General features: G+C 36.6%; 1 protein-coding gene across 1 annotated transcript in view; it reads right to left on the bottom strand.

Annotated features, from left to right (window-relative positions):
* The window catches only part of LOC106537455 (zinc finger CCHC domain-containing protein 7), a 57,417-nt gene extending 45,548 nt beyond the window's left edge, over nucleotides 1-11,869 (bottom strand). The window contains exons 1-3 of the mRNA XM_087716297.1: nucleotides 11,828-11,869; nucleotides 6,751-6,873; nucleotides 4,970-5,140 (exon numbers count right to left, since the gene is read on the bottom strand). Of these exons, the coding sequence (XP_087572423.1) occupies nucleotides 4,970-5,023 (54 nt within the window). The 5' untranslated portion in view covers nucleotides 5,024-5,140; nucleotides 6,751-6,873; nucleotides 11,828-11,869. The remainder of the gene's footprint in view (nucleotides 1-4,969; nucleotides 5,141-6,750; nucleotides 6,874-11,827) is intronic.
* Between the last annotated feature and the right edge of the window lie 2,805 nt (nucleotides 11,870-14,674).

Below are 14,674 nucleotides of genomic sequence, written 5' to 3'. Positions count from 1 at the left end.
TGAAAATCTGTTTTGTTCTGTCCACAGCTATGAAACTATAACAATAAACTGCAAACTCAGTGCTCAAGAGGCCAATATAGCACTGCAGTTCAGATATGATCCATAGGTTCCATGAGAGACACTGGAAAGCCTATCAATGTTAACTGTAAGATGAAGGCAATTCTAGTACATGGATTCTGATTTGTCAATGAAAATTCTCAGTCATCCAGGTAGAGCTGTCTGAAAGTTGAGTCATGGCAATTGGACTATCTTTTCTTTTTTGGTTTGAAATGTTTCACTGCTTATCCAAGTAGCTTCTTCAATCTGAGCAAGTTGGTCAGGAGAATCTCACAGGGGTTCTGATTGCCCACAACAGAAATTTCCATTTTGCCTATGTCAACTTCAATTCCACTAACATTTGCATATTAGATTGTAATAAGGCTCTCCAATCTTTTGGGAATGGTAAGCACATCAGGATTGTTGAAAACATGTAGTTGTTCTGATAAAGTAGATACTGGATGGGTTTGTCCTTTCATAAAATATTACAGTACTATAACTATTTACCAGATTTATGGGAATACTTACTTGTCCTTCCCATTCCCTTTGCTTACATTTGTTTCCTCTCTGGGCAGGTGAACATACCTGTCAATCATTTTTATTGTCTCAAAAGTTTATGGGGTTATTTGAGACACAGAAGAATTTTGGGAAATAAGGAAATTTGGCACTTTGCTTTGCAGTTTCTCATAAGACAAGAACTAAAGTCAAGCAGGGAGAGTAGTCAAGGGAATAAATAAGGGATTATATGGGCACATTGGCAAGAGTACTTCAGGCACCATGTTGGGGACCCAGAATTATATTGATGCCCACATTATGCAAAAACCAAATACAGTGCTTAGGAGCTAAGTATAAAGCCAACAGAACAGATTCTCACAGAAAATTGCCCTGCTAAATAATATAAATTAGACAAGTGACAGCTAGAAACATCTAAGCAAAAGATCCATAAGGTAAAGCAAAAATTATATTTGTACTGTTATTTTGAGCAATGTTCAAGGAACCATCTTCTGAATGTAATCCCACAAACTCATGGAGTTTGTATCAGAATATGAGCCAGACAAAACCTAGGAAACCAATAGGATCTTAGGAAAGAGTATGTGAAGAATTCTGTAAAAGATGTTGCATGCATGGAGGATCCTTTCTATTTCTAGGCTCACTTTTCCCAACTTGCACTCTTCGGCTAAGTAGAACAGTCCTTTTGTGGACATAAAATCACTTTTGGATCTAAGCCACACGATGACAATATTACAATATTCTGAGCAAGAAAATCTTAAAATAGAAGATAAATATATCTGAATGTTTGGAATGCTGAATTAAGATTTAAATGTATCTGATTTTTAGAAAATTGTTATATACATTGACTTAAATCTGAGATTTCATTATGTTTATTTTCAGACAAGTAATATTTCATCAATTAATAATGCATTAAATGGAATTTAAGACTATTTTTGCAAATGTTACTGAAATAATAGATTTTGTTCTCAAATAAATATGCTTATAAATATTAAGAAGGAAATGTACACTGTCCGGAAAACATGCACTTTTCAAACATTTACTATGTATTACTCTTTGGAAATTCTATCATTCATTTCATTTTTTTAATCCTATTATATTTTTATAATGCATTCTTTCAAATAAATGCATCATGTTGTTTTAGAAATAAGTTTGAATGAATTTTGCATGCATAGTTTTAAATGATTTTTCAGAAAGGATGCTGAGTTTGATTAGAAAGATTAGGCTTTGAACTAAAACATTAAGAAGTTAGTGGCAAAGCTCAGATGTAAAGACACAATGTTGCTGTAAAAAAACTAATAAAACTAAGGAAGTTTTCTTCAAAGAAGAAACTGGCAAAATCCTATTGAAAATATAGGAATAAACATTGTAACTTTTAATGCAAGAGGATAAATATAATCTGATGAATACAAGCTATTATGAGATGAGTCATAATTGGTTTGTTATGGCCTAAATACTACACAAATAAAATTTGAATTTTGATCCCATAATTAGCATAGTTTGGCAGTGAAGAATGAAACTTGTTCAAAATAAACAGAAAGTGGGAGGGGGACGGCAAAAGATGAACTACAATGTTTATTTAAATTATGTACAAGTGTTTACTTAAATTCTAACGGGTTTAGAAAAGTAGGAAATAGGAAAACTGAGAAAACCATTGGTAAATCCAAATTAAAGAAAGTAGAAGAACGGACAAAATATGGTGTATGTCTATTACTATCAGCCAACAAAGTACGTGTGGATTGTTGTTGTTTTTTAAAGGAAATTGCAAATCTTTTAGAGAGGTGGGGAGGGATTTTTAATTGAACTGACATCTGTTAGAAAGCAATCTCTGCCAAGACTGGTCTCACTAGGAAATTTGAACTGGCCTGGTTAACAGTTTTCTCCATCAGTAGCTGAAAGAAGGCACAAGGGGATCAACTCTCCTTGACATGATTCTAACCAATGAAAAGCATTTTTGTTAATGATATGGAAATAATGACCAGGCAGCACAGGAGTTCTCAATTTTATGGAAAACTATATCTGAGCATATCAGTAAAAACATAATTTAGATTTCAAGGAAGTAGATTTTAATAGAACAGTAATACCTAAGATTCAGTGACATGAAACCCTAATTGGAAAAGATGGACCTGGACAGAAATTCTTTAAAAAAATCTAAATTACATAAGATGTGAATAGAGAACAATATTACAGTATTTGAGTTTGGGAAAAAAATGCTAATAATAAAAAGGATTTAAATTGTTTAGTATGAAAGGGGTGGGGGAGAAACAGTAAACCTGAAAGCAAATTGAAGAGGCAAGATTGTCTCTAAAATTGATATAGCATCTACATTTGTTATATGAGTTCAGATTTTATTCACTCATACTGTCAAATGAATTAAATATTAAAAAAAGAACTTGTTGAGTATCTGTTATTTTTGAGAAGTCGCAAAGATTAGGAAAAATATACGGTTCTATCCTCACAGTTATTACAAGTTGGGAACAAGTCTTATCAGTCTAAGTGCATCTTATTTATTGATAAGGTAATTTTCTTGATAAAGTGTGGGATTTTTTTCACACATACACTGATTAGCCAACTAATTGGTTTATTTAATATTATTGGATTTATAACCACTCAAATCAAAGATGCCTCCAAGCTGATATTTTAAAACTAGAAAGCAATAAAAGGACAAAGAAAAAAATGTCTTGAGAAACAAACCCAATATACTAGAAAAAGAAAACCAAGAGAGTTTGACACCAATTCACTCCAGCTTAGAAGCAAAGCCAGGTTTTCAAGGATTTTTGGAACACCTACAGACTGGGTGCCATATGAATCTTGGAGAGGATGCTATTTCAAAGGACAGGTGCTGCAATCATACATGATAATGGAAGGAACTTCCATGAGTAACTGCAGTATAATGCAGAAGATAAAGGAAAGTTATTCAAGGATGCCTAAGTGGCATAATGAAAATGAGAGAAGATCAGAGAAGGATTCATTTTTAATGAAAGGGGCAAATGAAAAACAGCATTTGAAAATTATGTTCTAATTTGCACTGAACCATCAGTTTTGACGCCTATCTTCACAAGAATTTAAATAGTTTTTACAATTTTCCTATATTATGAAATCTTTACAATGTATCATCCCTTCCAAAGTATAACATAGTAAAAAAAAATCAATTTCATGTTTGTAAAAAACAACATTCCCATTCCCACTAATGGATCTTATATATGTTAACTTTTTATACTTCATCACAGAAACTGAAAAAGAAATTAATTGGAACATAGGAATACAAAAGACTGTATACTCTTTCTATTTTAAAGGAAGTATTTCAGAATCTCTAATATAAATAAAATGTATACACCTGGTTAAATTTCCAGAGATAAATGATTGGACATCAATACCATGAATAGCAGCTAATCTTCTCTGTTACGATTATAAGAAAAAAAATTACAAACTGAGACTATGAAAACACACACACACACACACACTGCCTAATCAGCTTTTCTTAGCACATGGTTTTTAGAAGAGAATATGCAAGCTGTTTATCTGGCAAATCTGTGCTACAAAGCTCTGGCTGCTGAATATCACATGGCAACCAACTTTTGCTATGAATTTTGATGAGATATGTAAATAAATGGCATCTATTAACTTCCTCAGCATTATTTGTTTCTGGTCAGAGATCTGTTGGAATAATGTAATTATATGCCATACAAAACTAAATAATTTGGACCCTAAGAAAAAAATGAACATAATAATTAGATTATTTTCTCATCAGCTTTATTATTATTGCATTCTGAGTGTTTTAAGTTGTATATACTTAATAATTCGTAAAACAACTGCTTAAAGAATGCTGGTATTATTCCCATTGGGAAGAATGAGATGGTAAGTATGCTGTTTATTATACTCTCATAGTGAAATTTAGTCTCTATATTAAACCTGTAATAAATATACATTTTAAAATATAATGCATACATTGTGTTTTTGTAAGTTTTTCTATGGTTATTCATATGCAGGAAAGGCAAACTGCATTTCTAATGTATTCATAAAGGATAAGCATGTCTGCAAATTTTATATAATTTGAAATCATTTCTGTTAATAACAAAAATAAAATGCCAGGCCAAAACTTCATTTAATGAATTATAGAATATTTTACTTCATAGAAACCAATGCATTTCAGAAATTAAAAAAAATTGTTCAAACAATAATTTAGCATTCCAGTACCTATTGGTAATGCTTTTGTATTTCTATTTTTGCATTCTTTTTCATTATTTTTACACATATTTATGGTGCAGAATTTTGTACATATAAACTGTGTCTTCAGACAAACATATGCTAAGAAACCAGCAATGGATAAATAGGAATACAGATTATAAGCCATTGGGGGTGGGGGGTGGGGGAGAAAGAAAAAAAAGATTCACTGGGTAGTTTCTGTTAACAATGTACTCACATCTGCATAATGACCTCTCATATCACAGCGGTTGCAATGTTTTTTCCAGTACATTCTCTCAGGGCACTCTCTAGAGCAGTGTCCTGGCAAACAACAATTTAAACAAAATCGTGCTGGACAGCTGTTTTGTAGGTGACCTCTCTGTGCACAAAGACAACAGGGTGGAATTTTCTGCAACATAAATGTGAAGAAACAAAAATGATCAAATGTTTATAGAATCAGAGGAATTTAAATTAAGTAAAATAAACAAGGCGCTTCTATTTATATTCACAGAGAACGTCTAAGTCCTTCGCTTAAGACCTATTGTACTATTTCATAATCTCATGCATAGCCTACACAAGGAAGCCCTCAATTAATAATTAAAACATAAATTAAATGAATCATCTCCAGTACTGCTAGGCACAACAAGGGGTCCTCCCAAAATTCCACCAATAAGACCAATCTGCTTGAACAGAAGTAGTTACTTAGACCAGTGTTTCCTCAAACCGGGCAACTTTAAGATACATGGAATTCAATTCCTAGAATCTACCAGCTATTATTTAAGACTTAGATAACAGTACTGTAGAAAGCACTTGAAAGAAGTGGTTTGCAAAGTGCATCGCTGTGATTGAAGCATCTTTCTTCAAAGCATTAAAGCAGCTGTGTCCTCTGCAAACCTTCCACCAAGGCTTTGAAAGCTGGCTCCAGCTGACACCTATCTATGGATGTAGAGATAACACTTCCACTGGAACTGCTAATGAAGGGCAGTGGCCGAACCTGCTCATATTCACAGAGATAGCCGGAATGCCTTTCTGTGACAAGAACACATGAAATTGTATCTAACAGCAATCAGGAAAGCTCCCACTAACTAACTGATTATGCCAATGGATTGTCTTATCATTCTGCAATGCTCTATATATTCTTGCTCACCGCTCAATTTGCCACATTGTTTAATTTTTTGAGACATTCTTTAAATGTCTCATGGTATTAATGATATTAGTGTGTTGAACTCGTAGTGAAATTTTACACTTCTGTTTCAACCATAATCTTTCAGCCAATGAGCATACAACTAATAAAATGTAGACATACTGCTTAAATCTATCCTGGAGATATTTAAACATGTACATTTTTGCTATCGTCCTGATGAAAAATTATTAGCACTGGGTTGCCAACCACTATGCACAATACTATGGATTCTATATTATGTAGAATGAATTCTCTCATCAGCTCAGTGGACATTTTTTCCCTATTCTTCTAGGCATGCATATAGAAATAGAAAGTGTATGCAAGGTGGACACGGTACAAGGTGTAAAAGCTGTGTTTTATCATTTGCTTCCTCAATGAGGGCAGAGGGGGGACTAATTATAGGACGCATGCCTGTATCTCACTTTCTCACAAGCCCTATTGTTCTGTCCACTCATTCACTAAAGTGGGGGAAAGAGAAAAGAAATCTTCAGCGAGCAGCTGGTAATCCTCAGCATGGGCCACTGGGTCTCTCTTGATTGGATTATATTGCTGAGAGCCACTGAAGAAAGCACCAACTTCAAATACTCCATCTCCTCTCTTACAAGGGAATCATGCTCCTAATACCTCTGATTAATCTCTAGGATAGGATCCACAATGCAAAGAAATTAGCAGGTAATGTTCCTTGGGTCTAAACTGCCACTGCAGTTGAGAGCATGGAAATTGCTTTCTTTCTTTTCTCTTTCTCAAAACGCCAGCCAGTAAAATTATTTCAGACCAGCGTTTTAAAGTCTGAAAGTCTCAGCTAGCAATAAAACAAATTGAAATACTACATTTACCTTTGGGGCAGGACAATTTTTTGATAAATGACCTCGTTTATCACAATTTCTGCAAGTGACGTTTTTGTCCGCTGTGTAATATCTGTTGTTATGTCGCACTGAAATATAATTACCAATCTGTGCCTGAGGAAACAAAAGGATTTTTATTAGAAGTTGAAAGCTTAATGTTCTGCCACTCTAAGCTTTTATAACAATCAAGCCTAAGATATTGAATTTTTAAAAGAAAAGTGTTTATTTTTATAGTTCTTACACATATACATCCTCTAGAATCAAGATAGGCTTCCTATCTGTAAATAAGTACCTTGTAAATATTTTTGCAGGATTATATTATGTCCTTTTCAAAGCAGTTTTTGGAAATTACTTTTTTCTAAAACTTTTAGTCAATAATATTGACAATATTGTTTAATAATAGCATATTTTGCAAAATACATTTAATTTAATTGGGAAAATAACTAATCTACCAATGAATGTAGAGATGACATTATTAAATTGCATACATAAAGTGCCATGAGGAAACATCCACTGAATTGCCAACAAAAAATATCCATGTTTTTACACAGATCAGAAATTTAGAAGTTGGTCAATATACCAATTCAAATAAAACTGAAAATCAAAAGCTAGACTATGACTTTAAGAAAGAAAAAAAATCAAGTATCTCTTTTTCCAAATATGAAAAGCTTGAGGATGACTTTTTCTCAAGAAACAAAAGTATTTTTCTATATTTCTATATACTGCACTCTTAGTTCCAAATATTTCTGATATTCCATGGTTCAAGTTAATGCTCCAATTTCTTATTACACATCACCTGCATTTTACATCTGTGCACACAGCTCTTTGACCTTTAGTTTTAAGCCCTAATACCTGGCTCAGTATGTGCTCCTCTAATTAAATAACATGGTCACTATCAACTGTAGCCTTTTGCATTAGAAAGCCAGTAGGTGCCCATTACTGCTATTGCCTATTCTGCATCACCCACATAAATAATAAATCCTCACTAAGAAATCTTACTACCAGTAGATATGGGTGCTTTTTTTAAAGGAAAGAAACAGGTTCAGGAGTGCACCAATGCCTTGAAACCATGACTGGAAGCTAGAAAAAAAGCAGTTGCTACATTTGGGCAGATGTTAGTTTATTCTAGACATTCTGCCATTCAGCTCACTGCCAGACCAGTCAAGCAGAACTCCTAAGTGGAGTGAGCAATAGCAGGTTTGTAGAGGGGTGTGGGTGTGTGTGTGCGTGTGTGTGTGCGTGTGTGTTTGTGTGTGAAATCTCCAAGAAAATTCACCTGTAATGAAGCAGAAGATTCCTCCATCACCTTTTCTGCCTTCTTCCCATCTCTCTCAGCTTATATTGCCACAACCCATACCATTGTTTGAATTCTTATATGAAAGGCTTTTTCAATCTTTACGTGATGATTAAGGAAAATAATAAAACTGTTAATAGCAACTCATGCTATTATGTAGAGTACTTCCCAATCATTGATGGAGTGTTTCTTTTTTAGGAAAACAGGTGACAGGAAAAAAAGGAAATTGAACAAAATTCTCCAATGAATTCCTATGGGTGGAGTGGTTGTATATGCTGGGAATTGTTCCATTTTAGAGTCCTTCCCTCCTGGTTGTATGACTCAGAGTACAGTTGATATTAAGTGGTTGGAAAGAATACCAGAAGTCACAATTTGCAAGCTTTCCTTATTCTATTTTATTTTGTGGGTGATGGGGGTTAAGCAGATTTTACATTGTGTCAAAGGTGCTTTTTCAGGAGGCAACTGGACTTTCTGGTGTTTCTTTGAAGACATTTTGGTTCTTATCCAAGAAGCTCTCTCAGAGGTGAAGAAGCTTCTTGGACGAGAATCGAAACGTCTTCAAAAGAAAAAACAGACAGTGCAGTTGCCTCTTGAAAAAGCACTTTTGGGTCAATGATGACCTGGATGACTGAGAATATCTACAGACCTTTAGCTATAAAATTTGGGATGAACACCCTTTGAATGGTGTGGGAGTAGGAATGGATTTCCAGAGGAAAAATTGCAGCTTGGTTGGCTTGCCTGGATTTTCCAAATTGATTAGAAATGGCGGCAGATGTCTCAGACTTTACAACGGGTATAAAACAATAGTAATGAACTGACCTATTGCATAAACATTATGCTTTCAATCTATATTCAGACCTTGATTTGGGAATATGGCTGATATATTACTTTCTTTAACAGGCAAAGACAGCCCAACTTCATTGATTCTGCATGATCTTTCTGGGATATTTTATATTATCTGCCAAGGTGTTCTGGACCATTTCCATGAATTAAGGGTTTAGTATGACAGTTCCATTTTAACTTGTAGGAGTGTTCTCAGACATACTCATGAATATCTTTGCCAAGACTGGCCATGAAACATCTTACAGATGCTTGTAATTTGGTGTTCCCTGTAGGTGGAGTCTATGATCTCAACATAGGCTCCATGTCCTGAAATTCATGAGTTGAATTGTCTCCAAATAGATTGTTTCAAAGACCTACCTTTTCACCAGGTCTTTCTCATGAATACCACTTGAGGGTTTTGTTTAAATTTGACTCTATTGCTCCTTTTAATGAATACATTTCAGACTTCTTACATTTTCTCCTTTATTATAATATTTTAATAAGTGTTGAGACCTAATTGTCTGGGGAGTTTAAAAATCTGAGTAAATGAATGGGATCTGTAAAGGAAGGATCATAACCAATCATTGGAGAACTAACTTTGGTGGCTGGGAATGGATCAATTCCTGAAGAAAACTGGGATCACTTTAGCAGTCCCTCTATGAAGGAATGGAAGGTCAGTTGAGAATATCCTCAAGAGTGACTACAGTCAAATAATTCCTCAATGTTCTGGAGAATGTACCAGGTGAAAGGGCTGACCATGCTGTCAAAGCTCTAGTTTTTGCTAAGGAATAAGTAGCAAAAATTTCTTTAAAAAGTCACTTACAATATCACTTCTGAATTCCCTTCTCTGACTAGAAGAAACTCAGAAAGCATCTTTTCTGAGAACTCCAAGCACTGAAACAAGTCAGTTTATGACAAGGTCGGGCAGCATAAATCTCACAGTAAATCAACAAAGCATACATTAGAGAAGCATTTGTTAGCAGCAAATATATTTCTTTTCCGTCATTGCACTGCATTTGCTATGACATTTATGTTATAAACTGCTCTTTTCAATGCTTGGATCTCCTCAGTTAATTGCTCAGCAGATTTTTCTTGAGGGGTGAGTAGATTGGGACTTTGAGGATCATCTCATTCACAAACACTTCTGACTTTATGCCACAGACCTGAAAGATCAGTTTTCAAGGTCAAAATGATGCTTGAAGGAGCCTGTTATGTTTAGTAAGAATTTGTAGAAAGAGTACAGGTATTCCGCGACTTACAACAGTTCATTTAGTGACCGTTCAAAGTTACAATGGCACTGAAAAAAAGTGACTTTATGCCATTTTTTCACATGTATGACCCCTGCTGCATCCCCATGGTCATGTGATCAAAATTCTGACACTTGGAAACCAACCGACTCATATTTATGATGGTTGCAGTGTCCCTGGGTCATGTGATCACCTTCTGTGACCTTCTGACAAGCAAAGTCAATGGGAAAGTCAGATTCACGTAGCAACCATGTTACTAACTTAAGAAGTGCAGAGGTTCGCTTAACAAATTTGGCAAGAAGGATCATAAAATGGGGCAAATCTTATCAACTATTTCACTTAGAATAGAAATTTTGGACTCAACTGTTGTGGACTACCTGTACATGGGGTTCAGGAAGTAGTTAATGCCTTGTTACTGGAGGCATTCAGTTGTACTCCTTGTCTCCATTTCTTAGTGTGTGTGTGATTGGGGGGGAGGGAGATTACAGAAATGAACTATGATTCTCTCAGTAATGCTTAATAGCACTGACCACTGTGATTGTTCTGGAATTACTTTTGTGGCTTGCAAATTGGAGTTCTATGGACTCTCTCCACTTCCTCAGAAATTTGTCCAGTTATCCCCAGATGACCATCACAGCTGTGTTCCAGGGTCAAGCAAATCTCAGCAACTTTATCCATCAGTTGATGAGAATAATCCTCAACACAACCCATGATGGCCATGAACTCTCAAACCACTTTTGACTTTAGGCCAAGGGAAGAGAGGTTAATAACATTCCTACTGTTCAGTAACAGATAACAGCATTCTGCTAATTCTACTTGACTTCATAGTATCAGCATTGTAGGATCCCTCAAGATTCCATTCTCTGCCTTCTGATGTGTAACACTTATAACAAACTATTACAAATTATAATCTAGACATCTGTGACATGGTGTCAGCACTGTGCTAATTGCAGTTCTGTATAAGTCCTGGGAAGAACAGAGGGATGGATGGTTACATAAACCTAAGATGAATTTTGAGAAGACAGGGGCATTGTGGTTAGATGGATTTAGTTTAGTAGTCTAACTGTTTGTAATAAGTAACAAGTTATAATATTCAATTTAATTGCCCAATTATGATGCTGGACAGGATGCATATCCTAATAATCCAAAAATGGTACTATAATAGAACATGTTATGTAGCTCTGTTATGAAAGCTTGTCTGGAAGTTTCAGCTTGGATAGAAAACAGTTTAGAGATAAAATTGAGCAGCTAGGTGAGAACAATCCTCTATGCATAGCACAACTTTACTTAAACATATCTAGGAATAAAACCTTACATGAAGCTCTAATTAACACAATTATTTGATTATCTTCTACAACAGAGTTTTTGGCTTTGCAGGCCAGAGCATGTGGGTGGCAGGGACGTGTGTGCATGCACACAGCTCCATTTGTGTGATCAGTGAGCACGCATACCTGCCATTCACATAAATGGACCACATACATGCGCACCCTCACCTTCTGCTCGCACAAGAGGAGATGCGCAGGTTCATCTGCTACTTCAGGTGGCCTGGGTTAGAACAGTTTACTGCCCAGTAGCGACCCGAGGATTGAGGACACCTATTCTATAAGGTTTTAGAGAACATACGAGATCCCCAGAAGTGTTTACGATTTATTTTTTCAGTAATGAAAAGACATTAATATAAAATTGACAAAACACAATATTGTACCTGTAAGTCTTTATCACTGATGGTCCATCCTGTTCTCCTGTTGTCTCCTGCAAAACATTTATTTGGAACAATTGAAATGGATTTCAAGAACTATAGGATTTGTCTTATTAGTCGCAAGTTAATGAAAGAACATTACAAAATTTCCTAAGTGTTATCACAAAACCTTTTTAGATTTTACCTATTTTATCTGCGCAGTATCTAATCTGGTGAAGTAGGTGACATACAAATTAATCAATAATAATAATCGTAAGCAAAGTATTTTGAGACAATATATAATGTTTTAATACTAAAATAGTATTCTACGTATTTCAATTTATATAGGAAGATTTCAGGGATTCTTTCATGAGAAGGTTAGTAATGGCCTTTTTTATCACCACAAGTGATAAAGGAATGTTAATGAACTGTATACAAAGAGCAAGATCCGAAAAGTCTTTGGAAGCTTGTGTAGGTTGTACATTCTGTTTTAGTGGCACATCAAAAGCTTCACTGCCTCAGAATCTTAATGACAGAATAAAATAAATTTTCCAATAAATCTTCACTGAGTTTCAAGAGCTATTGAAAATATTTTGTAACATAAAAATATAACTGGAATATCAATTATCATTTGGATGGTTCCAACACGGGCACACAGAAAAATATTGTATGTTATTCTACACATTTCACATATTTCTTGTCAATTCTGTATTTGTTTTTTAAGTTAAGCTTTCAAAGCAATCATTGTAACTATATGCTATTTATGTTTTTGTCATTAAAGCAACCAGATAAATATTAGCTTTCACTTGGTTGATTAATATGCAGTTCTCAAGTTGTAAGAAACTCTTCATCGTTTATAGTATAACATAAATATTTATCTAAAATCTTTACAGATTGCCTTTTGGGACACATATATAACTAGCAGCATCAAACAAAAGATGAATCCAGTTGAGATATAATGAATGAATAAAAATGTAAGAATCCAGTATAATAAGGAAACACCATGACTCAGGAATTAGTGTTATAAAAACTCTCTTAGAGAAAGGCAGATGGAACAAATGGATTTTCAAGGATATTTGAAAGCTTGTACAAAATGCTCTTTCATAGTGCCAAAGAAAACAGTCCCACATCCAGGAGTACACCAATAAGAAGGTCCTTGACTGGCACTCAAAAAGGGCCTCTATAGTTGATCTTTACAGAAAGATCATACAATTGAAGGCCGTCTTCCGTATATCCCGTTTAAAACTTTAAAAGGAAACGAATACAAGAGAAAACAGTCTTATATATATATCCCCAAATTGTTTAAATCTTTAAAAAGTTAACATAAGGGCTTTAAAAAGAACTCAAGAGCTGCTTTGATACTGTGTTTCCCCGAAATTACGACATGTCCTGAATATAAGGCCATGCCATATTTTTCCTGTGGGCAAAAATATACGCCCTCCCCCAATAGCCCCCCCTCCAGCCAGGCAGAGCGCCACTCCCCAACCTAACAATATCCCGAAGGCGCAAAGCCGCAGGAGCCGGGGGCAAAGGCGCTCACATTGCTTGACACCTTTGGGATACCGCTAGGTTGGTGGGTGGTGCTGTGCCCAGCTGGAGTGGGGGGTTGCCGGGCAGCTGCTCTCACCGACCCAGTAATATCCCAAAGGCGCTAAGCCGCGTGGGGCTTTGCCCGGCTGAAAAGAGAGGTTGCGCGAGCACTTGTGCCTCCCAGCCTCACCATGCCCAGCTCTCCCTGCAGGGCTGGGCCAAGGCGCTGCTGTTGCCCTGTTGCCGCTGCAGCCGCCGCTGCTATGCTCCGAACATAACTGGCTTCCAAAGTCCAGAGATCCGCTGCAGAGTCTTCCAGCACCGGCCGCTCTGGGACTACGCTCTATGGTTGTGGGCTGGCTGTTAGAAGACTCTGGTGAGACAGAGAGTCTTCCCACAGCCAGCCCACAACCATAGAGCGCAGTCCCAGAGCGGCTGCTGCCGGAAGACTCGGCAACGGATCTCCGGAGTTTGGAAGCCGGAGCATGGCGGTGGCGGCGGCAGGGCTGCAGTGGTGGTGGTAGCAGGGCTGCGGCAGCGGTGCCCTGGCCCGGCCCTGCAGGGAGAGCTGGGCATGGTGAGGCTGAGAGACACACGAGCTGGAAGCAGAACAAGTGCTTGCGCAACCTCTCTTTCAAGCCAGGCAGAGCGCCACGTGGCTTAGCACATTTGGGATATTACTGGGTCAGTGAGTGGCGCTCTGCCCTGCTAGAAAGGGGGGTTGCTGGACGGCTGCTCATGAGCGTGGTCATCTCATGGCAGCTTTATTGCGCTGCTGCGACAGCGCAACACAGCCGTTTGCCCTTGAGGCTGTGCCCGGCTCTTCAGGCGCCTGCTCACAAGAGAGTAGCCACCCGGCAACCCCAAACCAATAAGCCTCCCCAATAATAAGGCCCAAGCAACATTTGGGGAGGGTCAAAAGAAAATAAGACCCTGTCTTATTTTCGGGAAAATAAGGTAATCATAGACAATTGGTGCAAAATTAGTGTAATGTTTGGATCTCCTATTCACACAGATCCAAAGTACACTAGCATTTTAAAATCATTTTCATAAGTGTATCACATTTAGCCTATATGGGTAATCAAATGTGAATAGTCACTATTTCCCAAACCAGATGTAATATTGTAATGTACATATTGCCTGTTGTTGCTCCCTAGCAATGGTACCAGAGGGTTATTGCCATTCATTCAAAAGATAACAGCAGCAATCGCCAACATGAGTAATAGACATGTTTTAAAATAACAATTGGATCGAGTTTGCAAATTTCAACATTAAAAATAATATGCTGTGTGAAAAAGTAGCTTCCTTTGTTATTCTACCTCTGCCACCATTCATCTTCATTAG

The sequence above is a fragment of the Thamnophis sirtalis genome, unplaced genomic scaffold (assembly GCF_051295495.1).
Source record: "Thamnophis sirtalis isolate CommonGarterSnake01/CBP01778 unplaced genomic scaffold, rThaSir2_p1.2 scaffold_5, whole genome shotgun sequence".
Lineage (NCBI taxonomy): Eukaryota > Metazoa > Chordata > Lepidosauria > Squamata > Natricidae > Thamnophis > Thamnophis sirtalis.
This window is presented reverse-complemented; position numbering and strand designations above follow the sequence as displayed.